The following is a 12,656-nucleotide window of genomic DNA, read 5'->3' as shown; positions in this document are numbered from 1 at the left end:
TGAAAGAAATTTATATATTTTTTAAAGAAATGAGGCCTGATGTTAAAATCGGTTTTTCGAAATTTGCAAGCATTCGCCCAAAAAATTGTATACTCGTAGGAGGTAGTGGTACACATAATGTTTGTGTTTGCAGCTACCACCAAAATTTTAAATTAATGATCATTGGATCAAATTTACCCAATTTAACCAAAGATGATATGTTGCCCATTAAAACATATAAACATATTTTACCCTTAATAATTTGTAATCCGCCTCAACTATCCTGTTATTTGGGCAAATGTGATAATTGTCCAGGGTCAACAAATTTACGCCACCAAATAGAAATATTGTTTCGTTCTAAGGACATCGAATTTATAACATACAAACAATGGCTATCCGTAGATAGAACCACTCTTGAAACAATAACCAAGCCAGTAGATGAATTTATCAATGCCTTTTTTGAAAAAATGGAATCTTTATTACCCCATTCTTTTATTTCAACGCAACAATCATTGTATCAAAAAAATCTAAAATTGAACTTAGACAAAGGCCAATATTTAATTTTATGTGATTTTTCAGAAAACTATAGCTTTATACTTCAGGATGAAGTACAAAGTTATCATTGGAATAGAGCTCAATCCACTGTTCACCCTTTTGTTATATATTATAAAGATAATTTAGCCAATATTTGTTGCCTAAATTATGTAATGATATCCGAATCTTTGCAACACAATACAATAGCAGTACATTATTTCCAAAAAACATTGGTAAATTTTTTAATTAATAAAATTTGTATGCCAAATAAAATTTTTTATTTTTCCGATGGATCTGCTGCACAGTATAAAAATCGTAAAAATTTTATTAATATTTGCCATCATGAGATGGATTTCGGGATACAGGCAGAATGGCATTTTTCTGCTACAGCACATGGGAAAAGTGTTTGTGATGGGATTGGTGGCACTGTTAAAAGATTAGCCGCTAGAGCTAGTTTACAAAGACCTTACTCAAAGCAAATAACCACATCATATGAATTGTACGAGTTCGCTAAAGAAAATATTAATGGCATATATTTTGAATATATGACCCAAGAAAATTATGATCACGAAGAAATATTACTCAGGGAAAGGTTTTCAAAAACGAGACCTATACCTGGAACACAGAAAATTCACACGGTGATTCCCACAGGTCTACATCAATTTAAGAGTAAAATGTATTCCAATTCAATAGAAAGTAATATAGAATATTTATCATATAATGATGAAAGTATCATTTTTGGAGAGATATCAGGGTATATAACATGTGTTTATGATTCTAATTGGTGGTTAGCCTTAGTTTTAGGGAAAAATCAAAAGGAGGAAGAAATATATATAAAGTTTTTACACCCATCCGGACCTTTTAATTCCTTTACATTTCCAAGTATAGACGACACTCTCTACTTGCCAAAATGTCATATCTTAACATTAGTTTCACCGTTAACTGCTACTGGCCGTAGTTACACATCGTCGTCACAAGAAAGTAAATGCGCTACCGAAAAATTAGAATCTTTTAAAAGTGAGTTATATATTAGATTTTAAAATTTATATTATATCAATTATTTTTAATATTTAGGGCGCCATATATGAAATGCTAAAGATTCTGATTCATATATTCAAGAAGTATAAATTTGGTTGAATATATTTTATTAATATTAATATATGTTATATTAGCAAAAAATTTTATAAAAAATTATAAATAAAGTAATAAATTGAATTTCTTTTATCGATAGGCAATTTCTATAATTGAATGAAAGCCCCATTTATTGTTATTTTCACTTACAAAATAAATACTCCTTTAAATTATATCAAATAGTCTAAGAAAAACCATTAAAAACTGATTTAAATGTAAATTTATGCAAAGACGCCCCCTTTCGGGAAAATATTTATACACTTTTCTAAACATTTTTATTGATTTTTTGAATGAAGATGGCCTCGTCCCAGACCAATTTTTTTTTATAAATATAAAGGAAGAGTTCAGTGTTGTCTACTAAATTTTTTAAAAAAATTGAAGGTCGTATAATTTCTAAAAAATCGTTTTTAGTCCTTATATATTTAATAAAATGGCCGGAAATTGAAAAAAAAAATTTTTTTTTTATCTAAAAGTAGAATCTTTGTACGTAATTTTGATATTAAATTTGTTATTTACAATTAGATAGTTTTTAAGATATGCTTAATTGAATGAAGGCAGATAATGGTAAAAATACGTCATTTTTGCCACTTTGAACCCTAATATCTCCAAAAATATAAATGTTACGAGGCTAAAATTTTGGCTATTTCTTAACTACACTAACCTTTCTTTGCTTACTAAATTTTAAAAAAATCGAAGGGGGTCGGCCGAAAATCTCATTTTTTTTGCTCATTTGACATGGAATGACCCAAATATTAAATTCTAAAAAATTTGGAAAGCGAAACACTTGGAGTTTTCATGTTTAAAATTTATAACTTAAATAAAAACCGCAACAATATTATTTTGAAAATTTTTTCAATATTCAATAAAAGGCCCTTAATAATAGAGTTATAAATTGACATATAACTTATATTTTTAAAATCATTATTTTTTAACTTATCTCAATTTTAAAAAATCGCATTTTTCGAAAAAACGTCATTTTTGGCACTTTTGACCATTGATATCTCAGGAACTATGAGTACTAGGAGGCTAAAATTTTGGATTCGATGCTTTCTAAGAAATTAAAAAGGTCGAGCCGAAAAGTTATCGATTTGGTATGCAATTACCCTTTTATGGATCTCTTATCAACGAATATTAACATATATTGTATAATAACTTCAAATTATCTATCTCCTAATTTGTTGTAGGAGTAAGTTTGAATCACCACAGTTCCACTGGTCAGCGGCAATTTCTTCTTTCTCTTGTTATTTAATATTGTCATTTATATAAGTATCAATCATTTTGTGCTCTGACCACATATATAATTGCCTGAATTTAAGACAGAATAAGAGAGATGAAATGATAACTATCAAAAATAAATTTTTCCCTTAAAAAGTATATTATATTTTAAATATTGAGTATAGCTTTGTTGCTTTTGATTTGATTGAATCATACATATAAAAGGATGATTAGTTGATTATATTAAAAATATTATCTAAGGATTAAAAAAATGGAAATAGAAAATATGATAAATTTTAAATATGATTTATTTATTTTTTATGATAATAATTGCAATTTAAAATATTCTGCCTAGCCTGGGTATTTTAAAATAAAAAACAGCCTGTGTATTTAGGCCAGGCCTGCAGGTGTCTGATATAAACAAAGACACAGGAATTTAATGATATCCCCAGCATGTTGTAATCCTTTTGTTAGTAAAAATCGGTTTGCTTGCTAATTTTTAATTTCATGTAATTTTTATACAGATGACAAAACGCCAGATCTTAAATTAAATACTCTTGTTGATGTTATGTACCAGCCAAATCTTGAAAAAACACAGGTAAAATATTTGTAGTTATTTTTATTTCGGGGTGGGTCCTTAATATTTTTATAGGGTACTATTGGTAAATATGTTACTGCTTAATTGTTATATACAGAGTTGGGCAGTACTGTGAATACTTGTATGTAAGATACAAAATTATTTTATAATTTCTACTCTTTCTTTTTGATTATTTAACTTATATCTAAGATACGATACTTTTGTCTAAAAAATCAATATTCATTTAAAACCTTTTTCCATGAATTTTGTCAGGCCATTCCATGACAAATCATCCAAAATGGCTGTTATATTTTGAGTAATCTTTATTTTTATCGTTTTTAGAATTAGAAAGGACCCCATTTTTTAGCTTTGACCCACTATTAGTGCTGTTAACTTGATTTGGGTCGATTTTTTTAAAACGACTAAACTATATTTTATCTAGAACTATGCAAGCACAAAGATTTTGCTCATGAATGGCACAAATCTTGGATATCTATAGTCTCGATGCTATATTTTTCTGACTTAAATATTGAGTTAGCCGTTTTTTCACACTACTCACCATATCTCCGAAAGTAGGGCTAGAGCTTTAAAAATTAAATTGCATAGGTTCTCACAATATATATAATTATTGCAAGTTTCATTTGATCTGAATAAAGTCCAAGAAAAAAGCCATTTTTGATCGATTTGTCATGGAATGGCCTGTAAGTCGTGTTGTTAAAAAACCTGATTTGGGTCTATTTATAAAAATTGCCCGATTAAAAATTTAACCAAATTAATATTGTGTAGGCCTCAAGATTTGGCAAGTAGAAGCCCGAACCTTTTTGCCACTAATGAGCAAAATCACAGGGCTTACACAATATTATTTTGGTTATAATCTTTTGTCAATTAAATGAAAAAGATTTTGTTGAAAATAAATTATCTTAGATACAGATATAAGATAAAAATTTCAAAACGATACAGAGTACAAGATACAAAATATTATAATATCTTACATACAATAGAGCACTGCCCAACTGCTTATAACAATTAAGATTCCAAATATTTACCAATAGTGCTCTAATTTATTATACACCCATTCCCAAAATAAAAATGACCTCAAATATTTTACCAGTGTTTTTTCAAGATTTGCCTTTGCAGAACAACAACAAAAGTTTTTGAGTTAAGATCTAGCTATTTGCCATCTATATAAAATTACACGAAAATTAGCAAGCTGGACGATTTTTACTAACCTTCAGCAAAAGTTTCATTAGATGCTATGGTTTAATGATCTGCAAGCCCCGATCCCCATAGGATCCGAATTTACTTTGGTCTTCGGTGAGCCTAATTTTTGAAAATAATTTTGATTCGGACTATTTAAATCTTTTTTTAAATTTCGGGCTGGGCCTAATTAGGGATGTACCGATATTTTTATCGTATCGGGCCGATATTTCACCCATTTTTAAATATTGGTTATCGGCCTATATATTAAAATTTTCCGATCCGATCTGATAAAAAATGGCATCTTTAACAAAAATAAAATTTTGAAAAAAAATTATATCTAAAATCATTTATTTTTATTAAATAAAATCGAAATACATTTTTATGTATATTTTTTTAATAATAATAATTAATTAATATACATTCTTGCCATATTGTTATTTATTTTGTGCATTCTATTTATAAAAGTGTGCGATAATCTCATCAGAATCTGTTTTTAGTGAAGCTGGTGATATTGACAGTTACCATTGCCGCAGGTTGACCTCTGATAAATGGAAATTTTGATATTTCTAAAAAGAAATCTTCGATATATTAATGTTAAATATTTTAAATATTTTCAAGTTTCATAATATATTTGTTTATTACTTATTATATATATATATATAGATTAATGTTATTAATTATTATATAAGAGTGATTTAACAGTAAAAAATATTTTATATACTTTAGAATTGCAATCGAAATAACTATAAACTATAACTGATCATTATAATATATTTAAATGACCTAAGTTTAAATTATAGATGTTATAAGTATATTAAAAATTAAAACCATTGGTATCTTTACAGAATACAAAATTAGATATGTTATCGGATTGGTAATTGGCTTATATCAATTTAATATCGGATCGGCCTCCAAAAAGTGGTATCGGTACACCCATAGACCTAATGATATTTAGGTCCGGTAGATCTCTACTGGGAATATTAAATTCCGGTGTCTTTGTTTATACTCTTATTTATTATTTTGGAAATTCTACAAGAGGATTATTATCCTAAATTTTTTTTGAATATTTAGAAATATAATCAAAATACAAGTATGCAACAAAAATTTTTTTTAGACAGCCCAATGTTTTAAAAATTAGCCTGCCCACCCAACACTTAAATTTTTTAGCTTGCCTAACTAATGTTTAAAAATAATTTGGTTGGTTAGTTATTTATACATTATTCACTTACACTTATGTAATATCGTGAGTTTGGGTGAATGGAAGTAGTGTTGTTAAACGGCTCATTTTGAGCCGATTTTTAAAACGGCTAACTCAATATTTTATTAGGAAAATTATTATGCAAGCCTTAAAATTTTGCTCATAGGTGGTACAAAGGTTAGAATATCTATTAACGAAATCTCGAGGCTTATACAATATTTTTCTCGTTAAAATATTGAGTTAGCCGCTTTAAAAAATCAACTTATTTATGGAAATATCTAATATATGTATCATTATCGCATTGATCAAATCTATATTTAACATATAGATATTAGATCTAATATATCTGAAATTGTGTCTATCGCTCCTCCATTTTTCTAAATCAGAAGTCTTAAATTTTAAGACAACAATAATTTCTCAAATTATTTATATTTTCTATATAAATTTTGAATTCGATATTATATAAATTAATTCATAATTTTCCAAAATATTAATCATTTCATATTTTGCAATTAATTATTCCAGTAAGGTTACCTGCACCATTAGCAGTGATACATTCCCATCATGATACTTTTCAGAAATTTAACTATTTGGCTTAGACAATCAGGATTTAGTGATTCATTTGCCTTGGTTACCACATTTTTGCAAATAATCCTAAGTTTTAATACAAACTCAGACTCATTGCTAAAAACAACTTTTGCCCATTCGGTAAAAGTCTATTTTTGATATCTAAATATTAGGGGTATACCGATACCACTTTTTGGAGGCCAATCCGATATTCCCTATATTAATATCGGCCGATTACCGATCCGATATCATATCTAATTTTGTATTTTGTAAAGATACCAATGGTTTTAATTTTTAATATACTTTTTATTAGTATAACATCTATAATTTAATTATACCTTAACTTTATCATTTAGATATATTATAATGATCAGTTATAGTTTATATTCAATTCAATTGCAATTCTAAAAGTATATTAAATATTTTTATTGTTAAATCACTTCATTAATCTATATACATAATAAGTAATAAATAAATATATTATGAAATTTGAAATAAATATTTTAAATAATATTTTACATTAATATATCGAAGATTTCTTTGTAAAAATACCAAAATTTCCAGCTTATCAGAGATCAGCCTGCAGCGATGGTAATTGTCAATATCACCAGCTTCACTAAAAACAGATTCTGAAGAGATTATCGCACACTTTTATAAATAGAATGCATAAAATAAATAACAATATGGCAAGAATGTAAATTAATTATTATTATTAAAAAAATATACATAAAAATGTATTTCGATTTTATTTAATAAAAATAAATAATTTTAGATATAAATTTTTTTCAAAATTTTATAACATTTTATTTTTGTTAAAGACGCCATTTTATATCGGATCGGAAAATTCTATAATATTGGTCGATAACCGATATTTTAAAATATGTGAAATATCGGTACATCCCTACGATATATATATATATATATATACTGTACCGTTTCTTTTAGTTCTTTCTCAGCTTATTATCAAGTTAAAAAGTAAACAGTTACTATATAAAAATTAAGATTACTTTATTAACTTTAAAACTCAAAGAATGAATATTCATTTGCAGTCAACAAGGTTTGATCAGCGATTTTCATAGATAATTCGTTGCAAACTGCATTTACCCTTCGATATTATTACCTTTGGACGCCTAATGAAGTTAATACTACTAGATTTGACGGAATCAATTTATTAATATTATATCTGATCATTTCCCTACATAGGTGGATTTATTCAGAGTTCCACGGGGCATTTGAAATTAAAATACAAAAATAATTGTGAAAGAATACAGCTTAACCTTGTTTTCAAAAATTTTCAAAAGCAGATTATAATACCTTTTACATATACTAAGGCACATCACCCTTTTCAGTATATGAATATGATAATTACGCTTAAACCTTTTCAAATTCCATCTAATTGGGTTAAGAAATTAGGTGTAATCTAAAAGAAGCCCACCCACAATTTTAGCTGCACTTACTTCTGTCTACAATGGGCAAATCCACTTTGAAACTAGTTCTTATATCCACACATTAAAGATGATATCCGTCTGCACCAGAAAAGCAAGAATAGGGTTGGCTGATTTAAATCAATTAGATTTAAATCAATTTTAAATAGTGAAAGATAAGGACTTAATATAAGCAAAATCTAAATTAAATAACTAAATTTCGCTATTAATTACCACTTGTTAAACAAAATTTTTTATTTCAATTTTTGACAGTAAAAAAATAGTTGCTGATCCTAATCGCAATAGTGAAAAATTATATAATATTCTAAATTTAAAACGAAACTAATATCAAATACACATATTTTAAAAATTTTTTATTTCTTTATAATATAAAAAATAATCAGTGTGTAAAATTATGAAATAACATATATTAAAAATGACAAGTAATATTTATATCATCGACATTGGTATTAGAATTTAATTGTATAATTTCGAAATTTATATCTAATGAATATTTTAAAAATAGATTACCTTTATGCTTATTTTATTTTTTATACAATGATACATTGTTTTCAAGATCAAAAATAATAATAAGAAACTGAATGGAAAAATAAATAAATTTATGAATAAAAAATATGCCTTTAAGAATCTTAAATTGGGCTAATTATTAGGTTGAGAAATAGCAATATCTAATTTTAGTTTAAATTTCATTTGGCATTTTTATTTGAATCAGGAAATTCTACTATAAAATTATTTTAGCCAACAATATCATCTGCCCTTCTTTCGACACCGATATTGATAGTTAAATTTTTTTAAAATAACTTTATTATATATCATCGGCTCTATTTGGAAAAATATCAAATTACAACATATATCATTATTTAATTTCTCAACAATTTCCTGTCTTGTTCCCTTTAGTATTATTTTTTGCAAGATAATATTAAACTGAAATTAAAAAACAATATTTTACAATCTTAGACCATAATTCTTTAATTAAAATTTGAATTATTTTTATTTGGTTTTGCGATTTAGATCAAAAAAATCATTATTTTTGCCAACCCTAACCAAGAATTTAAGATTCTGTTTCTTTCAGTTTTATAATTTAAAAAAAAAGAAAACCATATGAGGTAGATAGATGAGCATTTCACTACTAGTTATAACTAGTGTAAAAAACTATTTAGGTCGATTTTAAAAAACGACCCGATTAAGATTTTACCCGAAATAATATTATGTACTTCAAGATTTGGCATAAAGAGGTCTAAACTTTCTGCCATTCTTAGAAAAATTTCCAGTCTTACACAATTTTATTTTGGTTAAATTGGGCAATTTTAAAAAAGCGACACAAATCGGGCTTTTTAACAACACTAGTTATGACTAGGGTTGGGCAGTATCGTGGATATTTATATATAATTTAAAATTTTGGAAAGGATCTTGTATCTTAAGATACAAATTATTTAAAAATATCTAAATCTTAATCAATTTTTATTCAAAAAGATATAGAGGCTTTTAAAAAATTTATATTAGTTAATTTAAATAGTATTAAAATTTAAAATATTATTTAAAAATTTAATTCGAGTTTAGATATTTTGAGACAATGTATGATATATAACGTTAGTCATCGTAGAGCAATTTGTTAAACAACTATCATTTTATTTAAATCGCTTTACATCCATCATTACCATAATGCAGTATAGGCCTAAAACTGCAGATGTTATTAAAGCAGTTTTAGGATAGGAATTTTAAATGCACCATGAAAATATAATTTCTCATGATGCATCTTTGTTAGTTATACCATGTTGTGAAAGATAGAGTAGCATGTTTGATTATTAAAATTTAAAAGCGAGCTACCAACCACTAGTGAAAAATTAGAATTTCTAAAACTAAGATATATTGAAATGCATTATTTATAAGAATATTGCTATAATGTCCCTATTAGCTTTAGCGATTGACAAAATACAAGGCGAAATCAACTGTAGTTACTGAGAATCATCTAATATTAAATGTTAAAAAAATACAAATTTAATTCAAACTGATCTGCATTTTTGCAAACCTTCAGCTATTGCAGAAAATTTTATAAAGTATTTAAAATATATATGAATTTGTTAATAACTTTAAACCCATATTTTTTTGCCGCTGTTTCTCATCCCTACTTTATGCGTTGGATTGATAAGAGGAAAAAAGTATTTTCAGGATTTAATAACACACGAAGCTTTAATTATTTTCAAAAATAATATTGGAATTAATATGTCATCAAATTCTTTAATTGATGAAGATAATGATAACTTTTGTTTTAAATACCACAACCAATTCAAATAATAGTAAATGATATTGAATTAGAGGTCTTAAATTATATGAAAAATGACAGGTGAAGTATTAATATGTTATAAATATATGAAAGAAGTATTTATTAAATATCACAATACCATCCTCTGCCCTTGTTGAACGATTATTCAACTATGCTAATATGATCAAAAGACCAAATCGTCAAAGGCGAAACGACAAATCGTTTGAAAAATTAATATTAAAAAATAATCCTGATTTATTATGTTGATTTATTGATATTTACTAATTATTTTTTTATTCCGAAATTGTTTTTATTATTATAATGTAAATTTTTAAAAATTATATCCTTATATCGCATTTATCTTGTATAACAAATTTGCCATTTTCTATTTATTTTCATATTTTTTATAAATTTATATTATAGCAAATTGTTTTTAAAAAAAGTATTTTATTTAGATACTTTTTAAGACAAGATACAAGTATTTTGTATTTTAAATACTTTAAAAAATTATATCTTAATACAATTTTCTGAAAATTTGCCCAATGGTTATGACAATATAAAACAATCACTAAAATTCAAATATGGCGTTATTTTTTAATTAAAACAGTTTTTTTATAAATTGCCATATCCTCAAAATTAGTAATACAAATATTAAATCATTGGAATCAGACTAATCTTAGATTTTCCTTATTAAAATCATTTGGATCAAAATATAACAACTTAGAAATTTTATGTGATAAGATTGGTATCTGAGACAAATTGTAAAACTGGCGTTATTTTTGAATATTTTGATAATACATTTTTTTTATAATGATATATATTTTTTCACGAAAATTTAGCAACCAATTAAAATGACTCCTAGAACAAAATCGATAGCACCTACTCCAGGGAGAGAAATGCTTAATGCTGCCACTCCGGGCAGGGGCATTATGGACACACCATCTGGTGAAATGGGCCGAAAGTTGTTGGAATTTGAATGGGCGGAAACTCCTAGTTTCAATTTTTTAATAACTTTTTTTTAGATAATTCGCTTTAAGAAAGTTTAATAACAATTGATAAGGCATTTTTAATTACCGGATTTACAACCCTAAATCATATTAGTATTTTGTATTGAAAAAAATCTGAAATAATTTTTGTAAACAATTTCTTACATTAAAATCCTAATATGGCTACCTCTTTATTTTGACCATCTCGGTATAATGATCGTTTTAATTGATCATTTGAAATATTATTTATTTAATAAAACAATGCTATAATTTGACCACCTCTATTCCTTAAAGTAACCAGTTAATGAGCTCCCTTTAAGTCGTCATTTATGTGTATGATTGTTTTACTGAAATGTAATGTACTATAATTTATTTAATATTTATATGGTATAAAAATGTTGATTTTAATATTGGTCCAAAATAATTTGATGTAAATACATTAAAAAAGCAATATTTGCCATCGATAACAAAATCGCCATTTCAGCTCTATTATTTGGTTGTGTTGTTATTATTGCTAATGACGATCATATTTCTTTAGTCAAGTATATATCAAAGTCTCACAAATACTTAGTCCTATTCATCAATCACATTTGTTAGGTCTATATGCCTATCTCTTTTTATAAAAACCCAGACATACAAGTTCTAGAGACCTTCAAAGGCAAATTTTTTGGCACGAATCTGCCCGTGACAAAATTTTAAAACATGGGCCTGATTGTTCCGAACTGGAAAAAGCGTTTATGGAAGAAAACTCAAAATGTTTATTATATTTCCTATTTTAATTTTGTGCATTAAATTTTAATATTCAGCAATAACTTTGACAATGTAATAAATTTATCTATTTTATTATAATTCATTTTATAATTGTCATATTCACTCAAACCAAAAAAGAGGAATAGGAAGGAAATATGACTTTATTTTTGGGTCATAGGCTCGGTTTTATTGATGGTATTAGCTGGCCTGGCCTTCATAATTAATGAGCTCTTCAATATCATGGTATTTAGATGAATTTATAGTTGTTCCCTCGGCAAAACACATTTACTTAGATCTTTTCCTGTCATACAACCCTATGGCATAACATCTGTTGGAATGTGGACCTTTTTTGCACTCTAATTTTGCTGACATGTCAACAAATGTCTTTTTTCCCTTAAAAATGGCAGAATTGGATAAAGATTTTTGAGATATGTATATTAATTGCAAAACTCATATATTGAAACAATATAGTGATTGTTTTTGAGCAATTAATTCCAAACTATGGTAATACCATAGATATATATATATGCCTATTTTCCTTCAATTTTCGAACATATCAAATTGCCTTGGGTTGTAACATTTCCTTATCTTTTTCCCTTAAACCTAAACTGTTAACTTGCATATTTTTAGATCTATATACCATCCCACTAATGTTTTGATACCAATCATCAATATTTTTATAAAAAAATTATATTAGGAATTCCATCTTTAGGAAATTGGTTTTTTTTATTCAAAGTACTATTACTGAATTTTTAACATTGACCAATGAACTTCTGGCCCGATATTTGTATTTAGTTAATGCAATAATGAA

At 26.3% G+C, this 12,656-nt stretch overlaps 2 protein-coding genes across 4 annotated transcripts in view; one reads left to right on the top strand and one right to left on the bottom strand.

Moving 5' to 3' along the window:
- LOC135922224 (uncharacterized) overlaps window positions 1-12,656 on the bottom strand; it is a 160,312-nt gene that overhangs the window by 65,865 nt on the left and 81,791 nt on the right. The window lies entirely within an intron of this gene.
- Window positions 1-12,656, top strand: part of LOC135922223 (splicing factor 3B subunit 1-like) — a 42,204-nt gene that overhangs the window by 9,306 nt on the left and 20,242 nt on the right. For both annotated transcript variants that reach the window (XM_065456636.1, XM_065456635.1), the window contains exon 6: window positions 10,949-11,102. In XM_065456636.1, the coding sequence (XP_065312708.1) occupies window positions 10,949-11,102 (154 nt within the window). The remainder of the gene's footprint in view (window positions 1-10,948; window positions 11,103-12,656) is intronic.

Source organism: Gordionus sp. m RMFG-2023, chromosome 1 (genome assembly GCF_954871325.1).
Source record: "Gordionus sp. m RMFG-2023 chromosome 1, tfGorSpeb1-WG-v2, whole genome shotgun sequence".
Taxonomy (NCBI): Eukaryota; Metazoa; Nematomorpha; class Gordioida; order Chordodea; family Parachordodidae; genus Gordionus; species Gordionus sp. m RMFG-2023.
The sequence above is the reverse complement of the archived record's forward strand: the minus strand, read 5'-3'. Positions and strand labels throughout refer to the sequence as shown.